This window comes from Sus scrofa, chromosome 6, assembly GCF_000003025.6.
Source record: "Sus scrofa isolate TJ Tabasco breed Duroc chromosome 6, Sscrofa11.1, whole genome shotgun sequence".
Lineage (NCBI taxonomy): Eukaryota > Metazoa > Chordata > Mammalia > Artiodactyla > Suidae > Sus > Sus scrofa.
Window position 1 is genome coordinate 83,317,056 of NC_010448.4, and position 26,927 is coordinate 83,343,982.

Genomic DNA, 26,927 nt, shown 5'->3' on the forward strand with positions numbered 1-26,927 from the left:
AAAGCTGGGGTCCTCAAGACTACCCTAAATGGATTACTTTTGTAATTCAAAACAAAAAAAAAGTTTAACTATGAAACCACATGGGAGAGGATTTAGAAAACGTTAAGGAGAATGAAAACTAAAAATTTGGAGTCAGGAACTAGCTTTCAGTCCTGCTTTCACCACTTACTCTATGGCGTTGGATTTTAAAGATTAAGTTTTGTGAAAGTATTTTGTATATTCTGAAAGCTCTTCAGAAATGCAAAAAACGCTGGTAACCCATCCATCCTTCTTTTATCTGTAACCACAATCTCTATAGATGTAATATATATAACAGGTTATTTTAGCAATGGAGTGTTACTTTTTTTTCATCCAGGATTTTTTTTTTTTTTTTTTGCTTTGCTTACCTGTACTTCCTAATTTCCCTCACTGTACATATATTGATCTATATTGCTTGTGTACTGTGGAAATGGCAATAGTGTAAACATTAACATATAACAACATTATAAAAAGTTAACATAAAGATCCTTGATTGAAAGTCCAAAATTGAAATCTTTGTCAAAGTATATATTTAAACACATTCTTTTATTTTTTATTTTTTATTTTTTTGTCTTTTTGTCTTTTTTGTCTTTTGTTGTTGTTGTTGTTGCTGTTTCTTGGGCCGCTCCCGCGGCATATGGAGATTCCCAGGCTGGGGGTTGAATCGGAGCTGTAGCCACCGGCCTACGCCAGAGCCACAGCAACGCAGGATCCGAGCCGCGTCTGCAACCTACACCACAGCTCACGGCAATGCTGGATCATTAACCCACTGAGCAAGGGCAGGGATCGAACCCGCAACCTCATGGTTCCTAGTCGGATTCGTTAACCACTGCGCCACGACGGGAACTCCCACATTCTTTTAATTTGGGGGGGGCACACATGCAGCATATGGAAGTTCCCAGGCTAGGGGTCGAATCAGAGCTACAGCTGCCGGTCTATGCCAGAGCCACAGCAACTTGCGATCCAAGCTGCATCTGCAACCTACATGCCGGATACTTAACCCACTGAGCAAAGCCAGGGATCAAACCTGCATCCTCATAGATACTAGTCGGGTTCATTATCCCTGAGCCACAATGGGAATTCCCACATTCTTTTAATTTCTAAAACTTATTTAGTGATAAAACTGCCTCTACCTATCCCACCAAAAAAAAAGTTCACATACATAGTGAATAAGGTGCCAACCCCAACCCCAGGCAAAGATAAAGCAGGAACTACCCCCTCCTCCCTGTGCCCACCCTCAGCTTCCCCCTGAAAACCTCCTCCAACACCCTGAGCAGGCCTAAAGGGGCACCAGGGTCCCCTCTCTAGGATAGGACACAAAAAACAAAGAGGCATCTGTTACCACAGTCACTTTATTGCACCCAGGACATGTCAAGGCCCAAACTACCCCTCACTCCAACCCCAGTGAACTCTCCCTTCCACACCTCTTAGTCTTCGGACAGGTTTTTCCCTCTTCCTGGAATACCCTTCTCCTTTTCCATCTGCAAACTCCTAGTCACCCTTCCCAACCCAAGACCCTGAGGGTCCCAGGCAGTACTACTTATTCCCTCCTCAGTGCTTCCCCTTACAGTTCATTCCGATCTTAAAGCCTTCACCATCCTGTATTGATCCACAGGGCCCAGTCAGTGGCCTGGCTCTGAGAAAAGGCCCAAGAAACAATGAATGGATAAACACTGAATCGTGAGTAAGGGAACTGGGAAAGTTGCTGGGAACAGGATGTGTAGGACACAGAGGTTTGAGCTAGGAGGGTTGGGGCTCGCTGTCTGGGACAGGGACTAAAAAAGTATGGGACACTGGATGGGATCCATTTCTACCTGGCATTATCTTCTACTTTTGGGGACGCTCTGGAACACTAAAATTCCGGGCTGGGGTTCAAGGTTCTGCACACATTCTGGGCCTGCCCTTTCCCTATCCACCAGAGAAATCTGAATAGAGGGGGTATTGCTGACGCTTCCCATCTCTCAGCTCACATCTGACTCTGACCTAAATCCCAACTTCACCCACTCCCGGATTGTCTGGAAGCCCTGGACCAGGGTCTTGGCCCCAGCTGATCCCCCATCCTCACTTCTAAGTAAAAGACAATGCAGGGAGGCAAACCTGGGTGTCCCAAATCCTTCTTTCCCTCTCGCAGGGCAGGGAGCTGGGACAGGCCCAGGACTGGACCCCAACATCTCCAGCCAATCCGCAAATTCAAAGACTGGCCAGTGCCACCCTTGGCAGCTGGGGCATACACAGAAAGTCATTGCGAGCCAGACACAAACAACTTTACCAGGGCTTGTTCCCATCTGGAGCCAAGCCCGGACCCTTGGGCCCCCATTACACCTCCCTCCCTCCTAGCTGCCACCCCACCGTTCACTGGGTCTTCCGATCGAGATCGAGTTTGCGTCGTACCAGCTGGCTCAGGAGGAACGCGGTAAGGATGCTGCTGCCTACGGTGAGCAAGAAGAGGCCGGAGAAGTTGTGGGGCCAGCGGGTATGCAGAGGCTCATAGATGGGCCGCCGGGCCTCATAGTCTAGCGCCACAGCCTCCAGCTGAGCCAGCGTGCACAGCACCAAGAAAACATGGAAGAGCTGGTGGCCCTGCCCAAAGATGTGACAGCTGCCAGGGAACCAGCGCTCAGGCATGAAGGCAGAGAAGAAAGCAGCAGCCAGTAGAAAGAAGACCACCTGGCATTTGTGGTAGAGAAGAGCCGGGTCGTCTGTGGCAGGTTCCGGGGACGCGAGGATGCGGTGCGCCACGGGGCTGATGTCCAGCGCGTAGGCCAGCGCTGAGGGCACCTCCTGGCAAGTGCGGCCCAGCAGGCCGGGTTTCTGGATGTACTTGTTGTAGCAGGAGCCAGTGCAGGACAGCCAGGCGAGAAAGGCAGCCATGGGCAGGAAAATGGTCTGCACCTGGGCATGCCAGGCGGGCTCGATGGCATAGTAGAAGTGCGCCAGGGCACTGCCAAACTGGTACACGGCCACACCCACATAGTCCAGGAAGAAGAAGCTGTAATGCCAGAACTCAGACTTGGCCTGCAGGAGGTGAGCCAAGGCACTGAGGGAGAGGTAGGTGAAGGAGGCCAGGACAATGATGAAGAGGGGCAGGGCATGTGGGTCTCCCCAGAAGTCCACGGTCCCCACAAAGATGGCCAGCCGCAGCAGCAGCACCAGGGCAGCCAGCAGGTGGGTCCAGACGTTCACCGCCTCGTTGTGCTGCTGGAACAGTGTGCGGAAGTAGAACCGCCAGGTCTGATGCAGCGGCCGGTAGCCCACGTAGATGTATGGCTTCCAGAAGAGGGGCGGCACCTCAGCTCGGTCCACAGTGAACACAGGCTCTGGGTGCACAGACGGCTGAGGCTCCGGATGGACCTGTCGCAAACTGGGCAGGAGGTGGCTGAGCTTCTGGGCCACCATCGTGGCCATGGCTGTGGGTGGGGCAGGGAGCTGGGGAGAGGCCCAAGCAAAGTCAGGGGGGCTGGTGTGCTGACCCTCCCGCCCCAAGAGCAGCCGCTGGGCGGCTGTGCTGCCCAGTTCTCCCCCCACCCTGTTCCCCATTCCATTATCTCTACACTGAGTTTAAGAGGAGTCATCCTAATGGAGAGCTCAGCTGACTCATGATTGTTCTACTCCCTGATGTACCCCAGGTGCCTAGAATGATGCCTGGCACATAGTAGGTGCTCAAAAACTGTTGGAGGCATGCATTCATGAACGAGGCTCACTATATCAGCCAACTCCTTTCCAGTCCAGGCTCCACATGGCAGCCCCTGTTATTTTCCCCTGTGTTCATGTTGCCATCAGTGTTCACTGGTGGCGACAATGACCTTGCAGTCCACTGCCTCTACCCTTAGCTCCTTCAGAGTGGTCAAAGTCTCTCACCGACCCTCCATTACTCTACATGATCAGGTTTCTACTGCCTTTCCCAGACTTATTATTCAACCACAATGCACTTCATATCCAGCCACAGCCTTAACAAACCCCTGGGTCTGCTGTTTCATATGTCTATAGCTTTGCACAAGCTGTCCCCTCCATCTGAGACATTTACCTCATCTTGTCTATCTGGAAAACTCTTATTCATCCCTCAAAACCCATTTCTTCTGTGATACTTTCCCTGGTTTCCCTGGCCCCTCAAACCGCCAATGGATGACCCCTCTACTTGAATGCCTATTATCCTTCTCATGGGCATTAAATTGTTCGTGTGAGCTCCTCCAGGGTAAGCAGTTTGTCTTATTATTCTGTGAACCCCTGGGGGTGCTTAGCAGGTAGCTGGTGGTCGATGTTTGTTGAATGAAAAAAAATAACATAATAGCATCCTGATAACATTTCATACCCTTCAACTCAAAAAGCCTCTTTTTTTTTCCGGAAAGTCCCTAGTAACAACTAATCCCATAAAAAGAGCCCTTTCCTTCAGCCATACCCCCACTCAAAATTTCCTCCCTGTGCCCCTTCCACAGTTGCTAATTCAAATAAACCCAAACGAACCCCTCACCCTGGCATTCAAGACCCCATGACCTGCTTCCATCATTTCCCACCTAACCCAAATGTCAGACCTTGTGCCAACTTCCTTTCCCTCTACTGAAATCCTTTAAGACCAGTACAAGCTGCCACCTCCAGGGGACCTCCTTAATGCCCCCTCACTTTCTCCTACAGGAGATCAATAATGGGTTATAAAATTTAGGGCTTTTGTTTCTTTTTAGTTTAGCTTTTTAGGGCTGCACCCACGGCGTATGGAAGTTCCCAGGCTAGGAGTCAAATTGGAGCTGCAGCTGCTGGCCTGCACCACAGCCACAGCAACGCAGGATTCAAGCTGCATCTTCAACCTATACCACAGTCACAGCAACATCAGACCTTAGCTGCTTCTGCAACCTATGCCACACCTCATGGCAACACTGGATCCATAATCTACTGAGCGAGGCCAGGGATCAAACCTGCATCCTCATGGATGCTAGTCAGGTTAGTTACCAGTGAGCCATAACAGGAACTCCCAATTAAGCATTTACAACATATTCATTCATTCATTCATTCTTCATTTAGCAAACACTGAGCCTCTACTCTGCCTCATGTCCTGTGCTGGGTCCAGAAGACGGCAGAGTGGGAAAAAATTTGATCCCCACCTTCAGGAACTTCATGATATGGCAGAGGTCTAGAGAGGCAATCAAAGCATGGCAAAGGCTTACACAGCACATGCCACATGCCAGACACTGTCTTAAGCACATTATGCATATTTGACTCATTTAAGCATCGTTAACAGCCTGTGAGATAGGTATTATCATTATGCCTATCTTTCAGATAAGGAAACTGAGGCACAAAGAAATTAAGTACCTTCCCTAGGAAGCAGTAGAGGCACAGTCTAAACTCAGTTTGCAACCTTAACCACTTACCTAAACTGCTCTTTGCAAGACAAGATAGAAAGTACTATTAACTATTTCATAAATATATATGGTTTTGCCTGATACCAGTTGCTTAATTCAGCCTATCATTATTCACTGTGTCATTCATTAAATCAAATATCTATTGAAAACCTAGCACCTGCCAGACAACTCCCCTTTCTCAAATTCTCCCCAAGAAGCTTATTAGACTCAGCAAATAGACGTACTATGTCCATCATTTATCAGATATTTATTGCAACTTCCTTTGTACAGCCACTCTAAGAGGCAAGAAGATCTGGGCTGGATAAAGCCCTCAAGCTCTCTGCCACCAGCAGCAGCATGATCACCCCCAAAGCCACCCAATAATTCGCACATAGTCCAAGTAAATGCAGGGGGCTTGCTGTGCAAGGGCAACATCAAGACAAGCCCCCAGCCCATACTCTTCCTCACTCCCAGCCTGATACACATTCCTGAGCTCCTCCTACATTACATTCTGGAGTCATCTCTGGTCTCTGGCCTGTCCTAGTCTCATAGGGAGGAAGGAGTTAAATGTCATTATACCATTGGATGCGAAGTGCTTTGACAGGGGTGTACAGACTCCTCAACTTTTTTTTTTTAATTTCTTTTTATACAGCTGCACCTGCAGCATACAGAAGTTCCTGGGCTAGAGGTTGAATCAGAGCTGTAGCTGTGGGCCTACACCACATCCACAGCAATGCAGGATCTGAGCTGAATCTGTGACCTACACTTCAGCTAGTGGAAATGCTGGATCCTTACCCACTGAGTGAGGCCAGGGATCGAACCTGTATCCTCATGGACACTATGTTGGGTTCTAACCCACTGAGCCACTGAACTCCTCCTCTACTTTCTCTTCCCAAACAGCCTGGCAGGTTTAGGAAGCAGACCTTGCTGATGAACTAATTAGTGGAGCCACTTCTGTCCAGAGCACAAAAACCCCACCTGCTGATTGAGGAGCCAACATTGAATTTCTTCTTCTCCCCAAGAGACCACGATTTAGCCTCAACAGTCTGGCCTCCACCCTTGTCTACAGCTTTGTCTTCCCAACTCAGGATCTTGAGGGGCCAGAAAAGGCCTCTGAAAGCATCTCATGCAGCTCCTTCATTTTATGTTGAGGGATCAAAAGCCCAGAGACAGGAAGGCTATTCCCAGAGTTGCCCAGTCCAGCCAGGTTTCCATTTCACCAAGAGAGTAAAGACCAGAGAATGATGTCATGTGATGATGCCTTAGCTCCTGAGTCCCTGTGATCTGTTAAGTTCAGCCAGTGTTGATATCCCACTCTTATAACTTCCCAAGTCATAACAGCATGTTAAAGGCTCTGAGAAGTCCTGCACCAAAGAAGCTTGCTTCACTTTGTTGAACCTACATTTGCCAAGCTTACATGATAAGGATTCCCTTCCTGGTAATAATTATATTATAAAGCTAACCGAAATGAAATAGGTGTTTACTATATGCTTGCTCTTCATAGCCTTGTTTCAGTTAATTCTCATAAACAGCCCGTGAGGTAGGTATTATTATATTATTATGACCATTTTGTTGTTGAGGATAGTAAAATTCAGAGAGATGAGGAGCTTTTTACCCAAGGCCAGAAACACACACACACACAGGTGGAGCCAGGACCTGGACCCAGCTCTCCAACTTAAATGCACAGATGTTCTCAGCCACTCCTGCTGCCCTGCCTCCTGTTACACCTAACTTCCTCCCTCAGAACTACTTTGGAAAACACTGGTCTAAAGCAAATAACCAGGTCCTTTCCTATAAATTCCTTTCTTAGGCTTCTAGCAACTGCCTTGCATCAAGGGTCTTAGTGTCCCCCAGTGACCAGCACCCGTGAAGGCCTGGCTCATAGCCACCTCCTCAGGCGGGCAATAGCTCACTCCCAGCCCTCCCTCTCCCCTAGATACTGTCCCCCAAGCACAGAACCCAGAGGCCATACATATACTGGGATGACAGAGGTCAAGCTGCCCTTTTTCCTCTAAACCTCAGCCAGCAGCCCTGTTCCATTTGAATCGCTCTATTTTCAGAATTAGTTCCCATCTCCTGACTCCACAGAAAGGGGCCCTGGATCCAGAGGAAAGAAACAGAGGCAGGAGTCTAGCATGAGCAGGAAGGATGGGTATTCAGAGGGCACTCCAGGGCAACCTCTGAGTAGTCTGCCCACCAGGCTACCAGAACCTGGTTGTGCCAGCCATCCTACCCCAGTCCAGTGCCCCTCCATGGCCCCCCTCCAAGCCTCCCTAATTGCACTGGTTACCTAAGGGTTTCTCTTGAACGCAGGGCTGATGACTTCTGCTGTGGAACAGAGCAAATTCACCAGATGCCAAGCAGTGGGTGGCACTTCCACAGGCCATGGTCCCCAGGGGCGGGGCTTCCAGGGACTGCAGGTATCTTGTGTGATGTCACCAGAGGGTGGGGCTAAAGATAACCTCCACCCTCTCCCTTCCCCCATCACCTTCCCTCCACCTCTCCCTTCCCCCATCCCCTTCTCAGCTGTAGAAGGAAGCTCATGGCTAACCTCTGCAAGAAACTTCTGTAGAAACTGAGGGCTGACTGAAAAATTGTGACTTACCCTAGATCACACAGCAAGGCAGGCAGAGCTGGGCTGAGACCAGGTGTCCAGGCCCTGGCTGATGGATGTCAGGCAAACTTGACTGGTTTCTGTCCCCTAGTCAGCAAGAATCAGAATGGAGGGAAGTTAGGAATCAAGGAGAAAACCAACACTATAAAGGCTTGTGAAAGAGCTAAGACTTCAAATTCAGACAAACCAGGTTTGACTCGTAATCTCATAACATATTAGCTGTGTGACCTAAAACAAGTGACTCACCATCTCTGATCTTGCACTCCCTCATAAGAATTATAATATTACCTACCTCACAGATTGCTACAAAGATTAAATTTATTAGAACCGTTTTAGCACAGTTTAGGGACTCGATAAATTATGGTTATTATTATTATTAATTACTAAGAGTAGTAATAACTAATTATTATTAATAGTAATAGTATTTGAAATTTCCCCAGCCTGAGTATTAGTATTTAAATTATTCCCAGCTTGAAAAGTTTTCTAAAAAACTCAGTCTTCTTTTAGCCCTCGATAGCTTGTTCCACTGGGTTTGGGGACCTTAGAAGGGTATCTGTGTCTCTTTAAATATTTACCTTTCTCTGAGGGTGCATTCAGACACCAGGGAAATTTAGCTGAGTTTGGATTTCTGGGGACATTGACCTCGTTTAATAATTAAAGTGTTATCATTGGAGTTCCCATTGTGGCACAGTGGAAACGAATCCGACTAGGAACCATGAGGTTGTAGGTTCGATCCCTGGCCTTGCTCAGTGGGTTAAGATCTGGCTTGTTGCCGTGAGCTGTGGTGTAGGTCGAAGGCATGGCTTGAATCCAGTGTTGCTGTGGCTGTGGCGTAGGCTGGTAGCTGGAGCTCCGATTCAACTCCTAGCCCGGGGACCTCCATATGCTGTGAGTATGGCCCTAAAAAGCAAAAAATAAATAAATAAATAAACCGTTGTCAGCCAAGACCATTCAAAGTAACCTCTCTGGATCCAGAGCCCGGAAGATTTGCACTTGCCTATTGACCCAAGAGAAGAGGCTGGGAAGTAGAAATCCCCAGGGAGAAGGGCCTCAACCCCCGCAGCCCCAGGAGCCCCATCCCGGAGCTGGAAAGCAAAGAGGGTAGACTGTGCTGGCAGATCATCCAAAAGGCATGTGGCCTGGTTGGGGCATGTCTTGCAGGTTTGGGAGGCTCCTGGGTTGGCTGAACATCAGCACTGAGATGACCACGGTCCAAGTGAGAGCTCCTTGGTCAGTCTGAGCAGTTCCCCTGCACTTCCCTAGCCCTCCCAACTCACAGTCCCCCTTTCCAAACTCAAGGGCAACCCCTTCACCTCTTTCCTCAGCCAAAGCTTGCCACCCCTAGTTCCCCCTGCTCTCGACCTGACACACACTGTCAGGCCCCCAATACCTCTGGGGGCAACAGGGCAGACCAAGTCATGGGGATGGCGTAGTAAGTGGCTTCGGAGTGGGAAAGCCCTGGGCTACACCCATCACAGAGTGTACTCAGTGCTTACTATATGCCAGGCACGAGGCTGCAAAGCTGGGGAACATGGTGAACGAGGCAGGAGGCTCCCTGCGCTAATGGGGTTCACCCACACCACATAAATGAAATGCCCATGGACCCAGGCCCAGGAAAATCCAAGCCTAGAGAGAAGCCACCCACTGGTAACCAGAAGAACTGAGCAAACCGCTGCCCCCAAGGAAAGCATCTACCACTCACCTCGGGCAGCTGCTTCAGGAGAAGCCAGGTCCTTATTTTTAGGTGAGGATGGGATTTGAGGTCTGGAACTTAACTGTGTGACTTCACTACATTCCCTTCACCCCTCTGGGCCCGTTTCTTCACTTACAATCAGAGGGTAATAATAGCGAGCTCTTGGGCTCTTGCAAAACAAAGTCACAGATGCTAGGTGTTGGCTCTGGCACGGCCCTGGCTCCACACTTTTTGTGGAATTCTAGTCCTGGCTCAGTCACTCAATCCCTGGGTAACATGGACAAGTCCCTTCCACTCTTGGCCATGTTTTCCCAAATGTCAAAGGAGAGAGTGACTTCACCAGTGACTTCAAAGGGCCCTTCAGGCCCTGAGACAGTGCAACAATATTTGTTTTAGGCTTACTAAAACTATTTGTTTTAACTGCTGAAGCTCCAGCTCCTTGTGTCAGGAGCTGGAGCTTCAGCAGTTAAAACACCGCCCTCATGGAACTAATAGCCCAGCCAATTAACAGCTAAGGGTCACACCTAAGGGTATTAATACCCTGCCATCTTGGAGCTTAATAGCCTAACTAAATAGCACCTAACTATTTTAAATATTATTTGATTATAATTCTTTTTTTTAATGATTTTTACTTTTTCCGTCATAGCTGTTTGCAGTGTTCTGTCAATTTTCTACTGTACAGCAAGGTGACCCTGTCACACATACATATATACATTCTTTTTCTCACATTATCATGCTCCATCATAAGTGACTAGATATAGTCCCCAGTGTTATACAGTTAGATCTCATTGCTTATCCATTCCAAAGCCAATAGTTTGCATCTATTAATCCCAAATTCCCAGTCCATCCCACTCCCTCCCTCTCCCCCTTGGCAACCACAAGTCTGTTCTCCAAGTCTGTGATTTTCTTCTCTGTGGAAAGGTTCATTTGTGCTGTATATCAGATTCCAGATAGAAGTGATATCATACGGTATTTGTCTTTCTCTTTCTGACTTCACTTAGTATGACAGTCCCTAGTTCCATCCATGTTGCTGCAAGCGCCTATTTTAAATATTATTTGATTATAATTCTATTTCCTCTTTTGCCTCCTTCCTGGCATGCAAAACATTCATTGTTCTTTCTCTGGGCCCTGCTGGTTCAACCCATTCCCTTCAAGACAACTGTATTATTAGTTAGACAATAATAATTATTAGATATTAGATAATTAGTAGATAATATAATTAGATAATAAGAATAAGACCAGACCAACATTAACAAGGGGACTGTCAGAGGTAAACCATCTTGAGGCATCCGGACACAGATGACATAGTATGGCGGAGCCTGAAATAGCTCAATAAGACTAGGCACTAGCATTAGTAATTTACAGGGGCTTGCTAGTTACAAGGAACTTTCACTCACATTTCACCTCTCCCTGCCAGCAACTCTGAAACTGTAGGTGTAGCTAGGCTGGTGTCATCCCACCCCCGCCAAATGGCAGAGTATGTTTGCCTCCCTCCAAAACCAGTGCTCTTGTTCTTCATCCACTATGGTCAACTCCCAGGCACCCAGTGAGTGGCCACAGATTACATAGGCGAAGGTTTCAACCCGGGGTGGCCTCTTGATATCTCAGCAACTGGGTCACCTCCCTCAAGGCAAACCAATTCCCCAGTTCAGCCCAATGTGTTTAAAGAAAAGGTCCCTTGTGTCTTCCAAAACTGAACAGAAACCGTTTTTGTTCTTTTAACTGCGCTTAGGCCTCCGTTTGTACTGAAAAGTGTGATCAGAATGAAAAAAAAAAAATCACTCTTAAAAGGAATTCCTCTGGCTCTCAAACTCACGACTGCTCTGAGAAGAGGGAAGAACCTGGAGGAGCAAAGCAGGCCCAAAGAGGTCGAGTGAGCCAGCTACAGTTGTTCAGCACAGGGGACAGAAAAGGGACCTCAGTTTCACCGCTGACCAGCAAGGGCCCCTCTGGGCAGGACAGCTGAGGCCAGGGAAAGGCAGCCTCTCACCAAAGGACCCAGAAGTAGCACAAGCCCCATGATGGGTGGGTGGGTCCCTCTCCAATGGGACATCCACCTAGGAGCAGCCAGGCTCTTAAGCACATCAAACTCTTAAGCTCCCCAGGGGTGTGGAGGGGGGAGTTGGCCGCCACCCCCGCCACACCCCAGCCCCGAGCCCCGGGAGGTTCTCAAGGCCTATAGTCTGGATGAAAGCACGTGGTGGGCGCAAACTTCATTCTCTCCTGACACCAAGGGAGGGAGGCTTCCCCCACCCTCATAGGCCTAAGCTCCTTTAGAGCAACAGCCCCTCTCCGTCCCCATCAGTGCTCTTACCACTGCTTCCAGTTTCCCACCTGGGAGACCCGTCACATCACCCAGTTCCAGGTACTCACATCCCATTTTGCCCCCAGAATCTCCCTAGACTCCTTTAGTGGAAGGAGCTCGCTCCGTGCCTGTCCTCCTCCAGGACACCACGGCCCTCCCAGGCGTGCTCGTTCCTGCCCCCTCCCCCGCAGACGTGCTCACCCTCCAACCGCGACAGCGCCTCTCCTCCGGTTTCCTCCCACCCCTCCAAGAGATGCTCCCCCTCCAGCTCCGCTCCTCCTTCCCTCCGCAGAGGCGCCCCCCTCCAGCTGTCTCCCCACCCCGTTATCCGCCCCCTACCCTTAACAGAGATGCCCCCTCTCCAGGGGGGTCCCGCCTGTCCTCACTCGCTCCCCACCTGCCTCCCACCCTCCACGACACGCTCGGCCCTGAGCTTCCCCAGCGCAGTTCCCCGCCCCGCCCTGCGGGATGCGGCCCCTCCGCCCGCCTCTCCCACTCTCCCCGAGCCGGGTACCTGCGGCCGAACGGAGCTTCGAGAGGATGTGCCCGGCTGCAACCCCGCGGCCCTTCGCATCCGGGAGTGCCGGGGGCAGATAAAGGGACGGCCGGAGGAGGCTCCGCCCCCAGCCGGGGCAGGGCCGGGCGGCCGCGGGCAGCGGCCGAGGCGCTAGCTCGCGGCTGGGTGCTGAGAATCCGGCTGCTGCCGGCCCAGACCTGGGTGATCCCGCCTGCCCACCGCGCCCCCGTGGCCGGGCGCCAGCAGCATCTCCCCCACCACGTCCACGTGTTGCACGCGGAGGCAGGAGGGGGTCACCCACACCGACGACGACAGTCTTGGGAGTTCTGTGGTCTTTGGGCTAATGGGGCCTCAGAGGCCTAGACAGCCGAAGTGGTTATCCAGCTGGGGCTCCAGCTGGGTGGTTCTCTCCTCCTGAAGACTTAACCACAAACTCGGGAGTCCGGAACTGGCTGACCTGAGAGGGAAGGGCAAGGTGTGCCAGGAGCACGCGAGTTTCCCAGTGAAAACCCGCAGCCCAGCCCTGAAGCCACTTAACCCCACACACCCACCTCCCTAGGCTACTTATGGTGGAGGTGCACCCGATCTTCCACATCTTCATCTCTCTGCCTGGGGAGCTCCACCACACCTCTGCACCCCCTTCTTATTCAAGTTCCCACCTAAAGCCCCTTCCTTGGGCAGCTTCCCCTGATCTGCCCAGCCCAAGGCACCTTTTCTGGACTTCTATTAAAACACGCGCTGTCTACTCCCTAGTGTAACATCTCCCCCAGGAATGGGAGCACTTGAAGGCTGAAAAGCCCCTACATGCTGAAGGCCGTAAGTAAATATTGGGCCAACAATAGCAGGGCTTGTCTGCTCCTCAGGTGCCAAAGGACCTGGACCAGGCAGAGTGCGGGGACACCCCCCGCCCCTTAGGCATGTTTCTTTGTTCTCTCTGAGCCTCAGTTTTATTACCTGTAAAATGGAGATAATAATACCAACTGAACAGGGGAGAATTAAATAAAACAGTGGACATGATGGTTCTTTGCCAACTGCACTGTACTAGAGGAACGTACATTTCTTTTTCTGTGTGTGCGTGTTTTTTTGCCTTTTCTAGGGCGGCTCCCACAGCATATGGAGGTTCCCAGGTTAGGGGTCTAATCCGAGCTGCAGTCGCCGGCCTAGGCCAGAGCCACAGCAACGCGGGATCCGAGCCGCATCTGCAACCTACACCATAGCTCACCGCAAAGCCAGAATCCTTAACCACTGAGCAAGGCCAGGGATGGAACCCGCAACCTCATGGTTCCTAAGTTAGATTCGTTAACCACTGCGCCACAACGGGAACTCCCATTTATTATAACAAAACATATATACTTATAATGTAATAGGATGTAACAGGTCTTTACTTCAATGGGTTCAGGCAAACATATAAGAATTGCTTAAATCGCTATTATCCATGTGGATAGGAAACATGGCATGGAAAATGCAATCCCTTAGAACAGGTAGGGTATAGGAAATGAAAACAAGTAAGGACATTATAGAGATGGACCACTGAGCCACAACAGGAACTCCTCCAGGGCTTATTTTTAAAGGTGTATTTTTAAGGCACTTATTAAGCTCTTGTCCTGTAGAGCCACGTACTAGATGGTTGCCATGGTTACCTCCTTTGATCCAGACAGCTATATTCACCCATTTCACAAATTGGCAAACTGAGGCTCAGAAAGGGGACATGGGTCTCTTATATGATCTCATTTGGCCTCAAGCATTATTGCATGGTGCATGTGATGACCCCCATTTTACAGGTGGAAAAACTGAAGCCTAATGAAGAGAAATGATGTATTCCAGGTCACATAGCTCCCAGTGTATTCAGGCTCTGGGAAATGGACCTGGAGGTGTGCTTGGGGGAGAAAAAAACAACCGTTGAAACTCCGCCATGGATATTTGAGAGGTGAATAATAAAAACAATAAAAGTAAGAACAGGAATCACTTATGGAACACGTGCCATGTGCAAAGCCTGTTAGATGCGCTGCAGGCCCATGAGTGGGGGTTTGGTCATTATCTCAGTTTGTGGATGAGGAAGCAGACTCAAGAGGATGCTACTTGCCCAAAGCCAACCCGTTGACTAGTGGCAGGCCTGGCTCCAAGCCCAGCCCTTATCTGCTACATAGTACTGGTATCAAAAAGTGAAACTGTGGGGCTGGGACACTTCCTTCCCTGTCCTGCTCTGCTCCAAGTCCTTTCCCAGCCCAGGCAGGGTGACAGCAGGGCAACCAAGGACACCTCCTTTCCCTGCCCTCCCCCAGTGCAGGCACCTAGGTGAGGCCTAGTGAGTCCAAACCCTGGAAGGGGAAACCTACCCAGTAACCTGTGTACCATCCAGCTGCCCTCCCAGGTGCCAAGTACAGCCCTTGGAGGAAGAGTCTCCAGGGAAACTGGGTTTCTGGGCAGACCTAAGGAGGCAAAGCCCTCAGAAGTCAACGTCTGAGGTGGGAGACCATCAGGAAGGACTTAAGAAGACTCAGAGTAAGAGAAAGATGGATAGGGAAGCCTGAGCTGTCTGGAGCACATTCTTAAACAAAACAGGTGGAGCCATTCATTGAAGGTGGCAAAGCAGTGAAGCATTTGAGTGTATTTTGCCTGGGTTCACATCTTAGCTCTACCACTTACCAGCAAGTTATAACCTCTCTGGACCTCTATCTCCTCCACTCTTTTATTTTATTTTATTTTATTTATTTATTTATTTATTTTGTTTGTTTATTTAATTTATTTATTTATTTTTGCCATTTCTTGGGCTGCTCCCGCAGTATATGGAGGCTGCCAGGCTAGGGGTGGAATCGGAGCTGTAGCCACTGGCCTACACCAGAGCCACAGCAACGCAGGATCCGAGCCACATCTGCAACCTACACCACAGTTCACAGCAACACCAGATCCTTAACCCACTGAGCGAGACCAGGGATTGAACCAGCAACCTCATGGTTCCTAGTCAGATTCGTTAACCACTGAGACAGGACAGGAACTCCCATCCTCCACTCTTTTAAAATAGTTTTAGTAATATCCACTATATAGGACTGGTATGAGGAGTAAATGAAATAATAACATGTGACCTGCTCACACTGCCTGGCATAGAGTGACTGTTCCATAAATGCCAACTATCACTCTCTTTCAACCCTTTACTCCTTCGCTTTGCCAATAGATGAGAAAAATAAAGGCTCACTGTGAGCCCCCAAATTTCGAGATGGTTTGTTACACAGCGTCATTGAAGCAATTCCTGACTCCTACATGTAACAAAGCCAGGATTCAAATCCAGGGAAGCTGATTTAAGACCACAATCTCAACCCTGCCCCGGCACATTGGGAGTGCAATGCAGGAGGGACTGATTTCCTACAGAGATTCCACTTGGAGTGAGTCTTACAGGATGAGAAGTTCATCAAGCCATGAGGAGGGGGAAAGAACCGGCAGAAGGAAAAGCATGTGCAAAGATGCAGAGGTATATGAGTGGTGGGGAAGATTTCGAGCCGTCATGTTCTAGAGCTGGAATATAGGGGACCTGGTGGCAGCAGGTAACATTAGAAAGGTAGGGAGGGGCTAGAATGTAGAGAGCCTCACCACAGTGAGAGGGCTTTATCCTGAAGACAGTGCAGAGAATGAAGTTGGAGATTAGAGAGAGGGTTTTCTCTGGAGAGAGTGGGGTGGGATGGGGTGGATTTCCTCTCACTTCAGGCCTCGTGAAGGGGCTTCAGGGAGACAGAGAGGTGGTGGGCATCCCCTGGGACTCCGTGGCCTGGTACCTGACTCTCGCCCAGGAATCCCAAAGAGATTAGTAGCAGCAGAGAAGAGGGCAGTGGTGGGAGGGAACTGCACCTGCAGGTAAGCCGGCCACTGGTCTGTGCTGCCCCCAGACCAGAACTGGGCCACAGGAGAGAGGTGGCCAGGGACAGCCTTAGATCCAGCCCATGAGGCCTCAGCTGAAAGAGGTTGGAGGTGTCCTGGGATGTCTTGGGACCGGGGAGGTGCGTTGTAAGCCACTGGCTGGTGGATACACTCTGCTCTCAGCAAGGGAGGCAAGGGACCAGCAGATGGGAGGCCCCGCGGTGGCTACCTCCATGTGGTACACGTGAGTGGCCCAGGTCACACCACCTCAGATTTCTGCCCTAGCAGTGGAAGACAGTTCCAAATGTGCTGACCTGAGCCCCACTCCAAAGACCCGCCAGGCCTGCCTCCACTTTCTGGCCTCAGGGCTCTCTTGGAGGCTGCAGTTCAGCTGCCAGCTTTGGTTCAGACTAGAAATGCAGACAGTTAACACCTGAGGAGCAGCCCTCACGCTCTGGTGTTGGTCAGATTGGCTGACCTGGGGGTTAGTGAGCAGAAAGAACATGAATACGTTATCATTTTTTTTTTTTTGGGGTCTTTTTGCTATTTCTTTGGGCTGCTCCCGCGGCATATGGAAGTTCCCAGGCTAGGGGTCGAATCGGAGCTGTAGCTACTGGCCTACGCCAGAGCCACAGCAACGTGGGATCCGAGCTGCGTCTGCAACCTACACCACAGCTCACGGCAACGCCGGATCGTTAACCCACTGAGCAAGGGCAGGGACCAAACCCGCAACCTCATGGTTCCTAGTTGGATTCGTTAACCACTGCGCCACGACGGGAACTCCCGAATACGTTATCATTTAACCATGCAGAAGGTTATTGGGTACCATCCTGGAGGCAGGCTACCACAGAGATGTTGAACCCTTTTTTTTTTTTTTTTCTTTTCTTTTTAAGGCCACAACCATGGCATATGGAAGTTCTCAGGCTACAGCTCCCAGCCAACACCATAGCCATAGCAATGCAGGATCCGAGCCATGTCTGCGACCTACACTGCAGCTCACATCAACATCAGATCCTTACTCCACTGAGCAAGGCCAGGGATTGAACCCACATTCTCATGGATACCAGTCAGGTTTGTTACTGCTGGGCCATAGCAGGAACTCCCCATCTCTTGTTCTAATATTTGCCTTTGAACCCGTTCCTGATATAGGGTCCCTAAAATCTTCATAAATTCCTAAGTGATAAGAATACCAGGAGCCTGATTTTTTCTATTGAAGTAACTCTGGGTTGGCTCCTGGGCAGGGACTTGTAACCACAAAGACCAAGTCATAATTAGAAGATTGGGGTTTTCAGTTTTCACTCTCTGTATCTCTTCATCTGGCTGTTCCTCTATATCCTTTATCATGTCTTATAATGAACTGGTAAATATAAGTATTTCCCTGAGTCCCATGAACCACTCTAGCAAATTAATCAAACCCAAGGAGGCGGGTCACTGGAACCTCTGATCTACAGCTGGTTGATTAGAAGCACAGGTGATAATCTAGGCTTGTGACTGGCATCTGAAGTGGGGAAGAGGTGTTGTTTTCTAGGACTGAGCCCTTAACCTGTGGAATCTGATGCTGTCAGAATTGTTGAATTCTCAGAAACCCTGCTGGTGTTTGAGGATTGCTTGGTCTGGTGTGGGAGTCCCCTCTCCTCAGTTCACACAGATATTGGAATTGGGTCCAGGATGCCAAAAGAGGAACAATTCGCCCACAATCCCCGCTTCTAACACTCTAGCTGCCTTGAATCTCACTTCCTTCCTTTTGCAGTCCATTTTCAGACATTATTTTTCAGAGTTTTTGAGGAGATAGAATTGAACATCTTGCTCTTGGGTTTCATTCATCTTTTTCGACATGCATCCATATACTAGTCAGGATGAGCTAGGTTATGCCACAGTAACAACACCACCACCTCGGCAGTTTAAATCAGGTTGTACTCTTGTTCACTCTACATGTCAATTGGCAGTGTCTCTACTCCTCCTCATCCTCACTTCAGGTTAGGATCTGGCGTTGCTGAAGCTGCAGCACAGGTTGCAGATGCGGCTCAGATCTGGTGAGACTGTAGCGTAGGCCTCAGCTGCGGCTTCCAATTCAACCCCTAGCTCGGAAACTTCCATATGCTGTGGGTATGGCTGAAAAAGGAAAGAAAAAAAAAAGAAGTATTGAGAAATATTTTGTAGTATTGAAATCTACAAAATATTACTGAAAGGAATTGTAAAAGATATAAATATATGGAGAGACAGTTTAGGGTCATGGATTGAAAAACTCAATATTGGAGTTGCCGTTGGGGTGCAGCGGTTCACGAATCCGACTAGGAACCATGAGGTTGCAGGTTCAATCTCTGGCCTCGCTCAGTGGGTTAAGGATCCAGCATTGCCGTGAGCTGTGGTGTAGGTCGAAGACGCGGCTCGGATCTGGCATTGCTGTGGTTGTGGTGTAGGCTGGCGGCTACAGCTCCTATTCAACCCCTACCCTGGGAACCTCCATATGCCACAGGAAGCAGCCCTAGAAAAGACAAAAAAAAAAAAAAAGAAAGAAAAATTCAATATTGTCAAGATAGTAGTTTCCCCCAAATTGACTTATATACTCAGTTCAATTCCTAGCAAGCCCCCAGCAGATTTTTTTTTTTTTTTTGCCGAAATTGGAAAGCTGATCCTGATCCAGCCTCCAAATCTGACCCTAAATTATAAAAATACATTGGACATAAAATAAGCAAAACAATTCTGAAAAAGAAGAACAAAGAGGAGGATTTATACTTCACTATTTCAACACATATTATCAGCCCATATAACCAAAACACTATAATACTGGCATAAGAATAGGTTTCAAAATATACTATCAAGGAGTTCTCGTTGTAGCTCAGCGATAACGAACCCAACTAGTGTCAGTTGGATCCCTGGCCCCCCTCAGTGGGTTAGGGATCCGGCATTGCTGTAAGCTGCAGTGTAGGTTGCAGATGCAGCTCAGACTTGGTGTTGCCGTCGCTATGGTGGAGGCCAGCAGCTGCAGCTCCAGTTTGACCCTAGCCTGGGAACTTACATATGCCATGGATGCAGCCCTAATTTTAAAAATATATACAACATATATACATAATATGTAATTATTATATTATATATTATATTACATATAATATTTATATAAAGACATACACACGCATTATCAAAAAATAGATAAGAAAAACAAAAAAATATACTACAAACCATGTAACCAAAACACGTGTACTAGCATAAGAACAGATATATAGATCAATGGAATAGAACTGAGAGTCCAAAAATAAACTCTTACATTATGATAAATTCCCTTAAAAAAGGCAACTCAGACTGGGATAAAAACATCCCCAAATATCATGTATCTGCTAAAGAACTTGTATCTAGAATATATAAAGAACTCTTACAACTCAATTAAAAAATAATTTTTTTTGCTGCACTGTGGCATATGGAAGTTCCGGGGCTAGGAGGTCAAATTGGAGCTGTAGCTGAGGCCTATGCCACAGCCATGGCAACACCAGATCTGAGCCACATCTGCAACCTATGCAATAGCAGCAGCAACTTACCTAACCTACTGCACCACAGCAGAAAGTCTCAATAAGTCAATTTCTTTTTTTTTTTTTTTTAGGGCCACACCAGTGGCATATGGAGGTTCCCAGGCTAGGGGTCGAATCGGAGCTACAGCTGCCGGCCTACACCGCAGCCACAGCAATGCCAGATCCGAGCTGCGTCTTCGACCTACACCACAGCTCACGGCAATGCTGGATCCTTAACCCACTGAGTGAGGCCAGGGATTGAGCCTGAAACCTCATGGTTCCTAGTCAGATTCGTTTCTGCTGCGCCACGTCGGGAACTCCTCAATAAGTTAATTTTTAAATGAGCAAATTATCTGAATATTTCACCAGAGAGGATTTATGAATGGCCAATAAGCACATGAGAAGATGCTCAGGAACTTTAGTCATTACAGGAATGCAAATCCAAACCACAGTGAGTTACTACTTCACACCCTCTAGAATGGCTATAATTAAAAAGAGATAACAGGTGCCAAGGAAATGAAGAAATTGGAACACTGCTCATACACTGTTGATGGGACTGTAAAAATGATACAGCCACTTTGGAAAACAATATGGCAGCTCCTCAAAGAAGTAACATAGACTTGTCCTATGGGCTAGCAATTCCACTCCCAGGAGTCTGCTTGAGCAAATTGAAAACATATGTCCACACAAACACTTAAACACAAATGTTCAAAGGATTATTCATAATAGCCCCAAAGGTGGAAACAACCCAAACATCTATTGATAATGAAAAAACAAGTGAAATGAAGTATATGCATACAATAGAATGTTGTTTGGCCATAAAAAAGATTGAAGTACTGATCCATCCTACCGTATGGATGAGTCTCAGAAACATTACGCTCAGTGAAAGAAGCCAGATGCAAAAACCACACAATTCCATTTATATGAAATAGATTTGCCAGAAAAGGGAAATCTATAAGACAGAAGAGCAGATTAGTGGTGCCAGGACTGGGGGTAGGAACAGGTATGAATGATCTCTTTGGATGATTGAATGTTCTAAAATTAAGTGGAGTTCCCGTCGTGACTCAGCAGAAATGAATCTGACTAGTATCCATGAGGACGAAGGTTCCATCCCTGGCCTTGCTCAGTGGGCTAAAGATCCGGCATTGCCATGAGCTGTGGTGTAGGTTGCAGACGCGAGTCAGATCTGGTGTTGCTGTGGTTGTGCCATAGGCCAGTGGCTACAGTTCTGATTCGACCCCTAGCCTGCGAACCTTCAGGCCCTAAAAAGACTAAATAAATAAATAAATAAAATTATGTTGTGGTGATGGTTGTACAACTCTGTACACTCACTAAAAGTCACTGACTTATACTCTTAATGGGTAAATTTTGAGGATGTAAATTATGTCAATAAAATTATTACAAATAACATTGCAATTAAAACCCAAACAATACATTGATCTTTTTTTAAATTTCCTCACTCTCAGAGATCAATTTTCAGCTTGCTACCTGACTTGCTGAGGCCCACCAGAATTTGTTTCAGGCTTTGGTCTCAGGACACATTTTCCTGCTTGCAACTAAGAGATCTCATATGTTTTTACAGTCTGGCAAAATCTGGCAGGGCCCTTTAAAAAGAGGCAGTTCACAGAGTTCCCATTGTGGCTCAGTGGTTAATGAATCCGACTAGGAACCACGAGGTTGCGGATTCGATCCCTGGCCTTGCTCAGTGGGTTAAAGATTCTGGCGTTGTGGTGAGCTGTAGTGTAGGTCACAGACGTAGCTCGGATCCTGCGTTGTTGTGGCTCTGGCATAGGCCGGCGGCTACAGCTCCGATTAGACCCCTAGCCTGGAAACCTCCATATGCCATGGGTGCAGTCCTAGAAAAAGGCAAACAAAAATAAAATAAAATAAAAACAGGCAGTTCAGGAGTTCCCATCATGGCTCAGCAGAAACGATTCTGACTAGCATCCATGATGACAGTTTCGATCCCTGGTCTTGCTCAGTGGGTTAAGGATCCACATTACTGTTAGCTGTGGTGTAGGTTGCAGACAGGGCTTGGATCTGGTGTTGCTGGGCTGTGGTGGAGGCCAGTGGCTACAGCTCGGATTTGACCCCTAGCCTGGGAATCCCTATGTGCTGCAGGTGTGGCCCTAAAAAGACAAAAAAATAAAAAATAAAAAATAATAAAAGCAGGCAGTTCACAGCTAGGGGAACTGAGGCTCAGAGAAACAAAGGGCCTTGCCAAGGCGGCATAGGAATCTGGCAGCAGTTCCATCAATGCCCAGCACGTTCTGGCTTCAGAGTACGAACATCAGGGGAGCCAGTCACTGAAGGAGCCAGACTCTGCCTGGCACAGGGCAGCCCCCTGGTTCATTCTTGCAGAGGCCCCCTTAATTTCTCTGAACACCTTGCTCCTGCTTGAGCTGCTCCTGTGGCCTGTTTCCCTCTTGGGTCTCATTGTCCAGGTCTCAAAAAGCCCAGTCCTGTTTTCCATTAAAATTGGCATATTCTATTCAGTCTAAAGCTTCTCCCCTCTGATAGCTCAGAGGAAGAGATAGAAGTAGAACAAGTCGTCTTTGTCTGGTGTGGTTGTAATTGAGCTTTGGTGCTTAGAAGCATGGCAGGTACACAGATGAAGATTCTATCCTCATGGGGTGCTTTTGTGGGTTCCCAAGAGAAAGCCCCACCGGGCACTTCACACTGCACCCCAGGCAGGGAGGTGGCACTCTCCAGCTGATCCAGTAGGACCCCCCCACCCCTCCGCTTCTGAGCCCCCCCATGCACCTCTCTGCTGCAGGTGCCTTGCCCTGGGAAGAAGCCCCCCTGGGCAGGGTCCTTGTCCCAAGGCTCACAGCCACCTTCTTTCCTAAGGCTCCACTTCCCACCCATGCAAACAGTCAGCATTCCCCACCATCTGGACAAGAGCAGCCTCTTCCCAGGGAAACAGATTGGGGAGCTGCTGGACCCTTTACCTACAATAAGTAGTACCTTTGGGTTTTACAGCAAACTACCAGGTAGATATTTTCACCCCCTGCTCAACCCCTGCCTCATAGCTGAGTAAACAAAGACCCAGAAACAGCAAACAGAACTGCCTAGAATAAGACTCCAGGTTTGCCTGACACCAGAGCTCTTTTCTCTCTTCCAGGTCAAAGATCCTTTTTGGCTAGGCTGAGGTCACCGCCATCATTAACAGCAAATATTTAATGAGTACCTGGTGGTGGTGAGGCAGGTCAGACCATGCAGTCTTGTCAGATTGGAAGCCCCGCTGGGAAAAGGGAAGAAGCAGGACGGAGAAGGATTTGCTCAGCTGAGGTCTGCCTGAGGCTCAGGTCCATGCATCCACAAAGCAGATCTAGAAAAAAAAAAAAAAAAGAAGAAGAAGAAGAAATTGCCAGGTAATCTGCAGTCTGGGGCCAAAAGACAGGAGGTGGAAGCAATGTTTATCAAGGCCAAAACAGTTACTGAATGGAATCACCCAGATCTTTAAAAGAAATAATGCTGCCTGGACCCCATCCCCAGACCTTCGGATCTAAAGGATATGGGGAGCAAGCAGGGCATCGGGATTTTCAAATGTGTAGCAAAGTTGGTGCCAGGGACAGGGCATGAGGCAGAGGGGCAGGGAGCTCTGGAAGTTTCATAGGAGGAAGTGGCAAGGACACAGCCTCAAGGCCTGAGGTTCCAGGGCAGGGAGTTCAGGGCCCGGGGCACTGGGCTGGCCCAAAGTGGCCCTTGGGAAAGCTTAGCTGGGGGACTGTGCGAGGGAAAGGCAGGAGGGAGGGAAGGAATGGAAAAGAAGAGAAGCAAAGACCCAGGCAGTGCAGTGCTTTGGAGTCCATGGTCTATCACTAACTTTCTGTGCGACCTGGGACAAATCGCCTCTCCTCTCTGGGCCTCAGTTTCTCCATCTTGAAAAGGAAGGGCCCAGAGTTCCCATTGCAGCTCTGCAGGTTAAGAAGCTGACATGTGGAGTTCCCGTTGTGGTGCAGTGGTTAACGAATTTGACTAGGAACCATGAGGTTGCGGGTTCGATCCCTGCCCTTGCTCAGTGGGTTAACGATCCGGCATTGCCGTGAGCTGTGGTGTAGGTTGCAGACACGGCTTGGATCCTGCGTTGCTGTGGCTCTGGCCTAGGCCAGTGGCTACAGCTCCGATTCGACCCCTAGCCTGGGAACCTCCATATGCCGCGGGAGCGGCCCAAAAAATGGCAAAAAGACAAAAAAAAAAAAAAAAAGAATCTGACATGTTCCCGTCATGGCTCAGCGGTTAATGAATCCGACTAGGAACCATGAGGTTGCGGGTTCAATCCCTGGCCTTGCTCAGTGGGTTAAGGATCCCGAGCTGCCACCAGCTGCAGTGTAAGTCTTGGATGTGGCTCAGATCTGGCATTGGCTCCAGCTGAAGTTCTGATTTGCCCCCTAGCCTGGGAACTTCCATACACCACAGTTGTGGCCCTAAAAAAAAAGAAAAGAAAGGAAAGTCTTAAACTTGATGATGGCTAAAGATCACCCTGGCTCCAGGGTTGGAGGACCCCCCCAGGCCCTGGCAGGCTGGACCTCCTCATGTGAGAGCAGCCCAGGTGGGGTTCCTGATCTGCAGACAGGGATGCTGCTCTCCGGTCTGGGCCAGGGGCAGGTGCCAAGGTCCACGACACCCCTGGCCTTCCCTGGACTCCCCACCCACTCCATCAGGCTGCCAGACGCGGTTCATGAAAATTTCCTTGTAGCCCCTCCAGCCCAGCTAAAGGAACATGGCTAACATTCCAGCTTCAAATGGAAATTTCCACTCTCCCTCTGACAGCTGGTAGGAGATGTGGTGCCTCAGAGCTGGACACAGATAAAGGTCATGGCAAGGGGGGTGGAGGGACACACACCTGTTTTGGGCCACACAGACTTCATCAGTGGTCCAACTGTCTTCCTTCAACAAGGATTCATGGAGCACTTCACTTAGTGTGTGCTGGGCCCTTTTCCAGGTGTTAGGGCCAGGACAGGACAGACTCAGGACACTACAGACCTGAGTCACCTAGTCACCTAGGACACGGGTCTCCTAATGGGAGAAAGAGAATATATATCGAGGCTGTGAATACAATGAGGCAGGGTAAGGAAAAGGGTGTGACATGGGGGCAGGGAGGTGGCTGTTTTAGGGAGGGTGACCAGGGAAGGCCTTGCTGTGGATAAGGCAACATTTGAGTGATTATCAGGGGAACAGTAAGTACAATAGTTCCCCGTTATTCGCAGTTTCCCTTTCCTGGGTTTCAGTTACCCATGACAACCGTGATTGGAAAATATAAAACAGAAATTGACAAAAATAAACCATTCACAAGTTTCACCTGTGCACTGTTCTGAGTCACGTGATGAAATCCCACTTCGTCCTTCTCAGGCCGAGAATCATCCCTTTGTCCAGCACATCCTGCCCATTACTCACTCAGTAACAGTGCTTGAGTTCAAGGGACACTTATTTTACTTAATAATGGTCCCAAAGCTCGAGAGCAGTGATGCTGGCAATTCAGATATGCCAAAGAAAAGCATAAAGGGCTTCCTTTAAATGAAAGGGTGAAAGTTATGGACTAAGTAAGGAGAGAGGTTGATCGAATCCTCTATCCATGAAATTGTAAGGAGCTAAAGAAATTCATGCTAGTTTTGCTGTCGCACCTGAGACTACAAAATTTACAAGTGACTTATGAGAAATTTATGAGACACTTAACATGAGGGTCATGTTAAGATGGAAAGGCAAAAAGAGTATGAGATGACTTCCTATTTTAAAAAGATGCTTTAGCACAGAATAAGTAAACTAAAAAATGAAGATCAGAAACAAAGTGGAGGGTAAAATTAAATTTTAAATGTCAGATAGAATGTGTTAAATTTAGATTTGAGCTTCCTAATAGCCAAAGTAAAAAGAGATATGTTGGTTCTTAGGGTTTGTTTTTTTGTTTGTTTTTGTCTTTTTGCCTTTTCTAGGGCCACTCCCTCGGCATATGGAGGTTCCCAGGCTAGGGGTCTAACGCCAGAGCCACAGCAACACAGGATCCGAGCCGCATCTGCAACCTACACCACAGCTCATGGCAACGCTGGATCGTTAACCCACTGAGCAAGGGCAGGGATCAAACCTGCAACCTCATGGGTCCTAATCGGATTTGTTAACCACTGAGCCACAATGGGAACTCTGGTGCTTAGGGTTTTAATAGCATATGATACTTTTATTAGCAAAGTTAAGTTAAATTGTGACCAATTGATTAGATCTTCTTTGAGAATTTATTTCTCTAAATATTTGTAAAAATGAATTTTGTCTTAAACACCTCGTTGCAAAGAGAGAAAACTAACAAAAGAAAACTGATGAACACAAACAAATTTTAAAACCCAAGTCACAGCAGTGACAATGAGGAATCCTAAACTACTAAGCCACCAGGGAACGCCCTACAATAAGATATTTTGAGAGAGACAGAGACAAAGACCACATTCACATAACATTTTTTACAGTATATCGTTGTAATTGTTCTATTTTATTATTGTCATTAATCTCTTACTGTGCCTAACTTATAAGTTAACATTTGTCATAGGTATGCATGTATACCTATGATAAAAAAAAAAAAAAAACCCATCATGTGTAGAGATAGGATTTGGCACTATTTGCAGTTTCAGGCATCCACTGGGGTCTTGGAGCATATTCCGCTTGGATAAGACTGCTGTACAAAAGCATGAAGCAGGGCTTCTTGCCTTGCCTGGCACATTGAGGATGGCAGGGGGAAAAGGGCATGGGACCAGAGGGTTTCCTGCATCTGGACCTCTTGTTGCCAAGGGCAACCTCCTGACCACCAAAAGATCAGCCCTTCTCTGGGAAGGAGGAAGACACAGGGCCATCTCAGGCTCCGGGTCCAGGGTGACATAGGACAGTGTCCCTCCCCCTCCCATATGAAGCCCCAGCCCCCTCCCAGCTGCGGTAGTGAAGCTATAACCTCCTTTTGTCAGTATCTCTATGAGGCTGTCTCTCAAGTCGGCCAGGCCCAGATGCTGGTGGGGGGCAGGGCTGGGTCATCCTCTCTCTTGGTCTTAGAGTTTGGTGGAGCTTTGATGAAGGGAGCGGGGTATTCCTTGGGGCCATCTGAGGCCGTGAGACAGGACATGA

At 48.5% G+C, this 26,927-nt stretch overlaps 1 protein-coding gene across 4 annotated transcripts; it reads right to left on the reverse strand.

The window, feature by feature from the left end:
* On the reverse strand, positions 1,353-12,512 carry PAQR7 (progestin and adipoQ receptor family member VII). Of its 4 annotated transcripts, none has more exons than XM_021093450.1 (3): positions 12,029-12,122; positions 7,954-8,049; positions 1,353-3,444 (listed from the first exon to the last, which is right to left on the reverse strand). In XM_021093450.1, the coding sequence occupies exon 3, from the start codon at positions 3,421-3,423 to the stop codon at positions 2,371-2,373; it is 1,053 nt and encodes a 350-aa protein (XP_020949109.1). In that variant the 5' UTR covers positions 3,424-3,444; positions 7,954-8,049; positions 12,029-12,122; the 3' UTR covers positions 1,353-2,370. The 4 variants fall into 4 exon arrangements, with proteins under 4 accessions (XP_020949109.1, XP_020949108.1, XP_020949110.1 ...); XM_021093449.1 differs by having other exon boundaries at positions 11,970-12,109; XM_021093451.1 differs by lacking the exon at positions 12,029-12,122 and adding an exon at positions 8,209-8,643.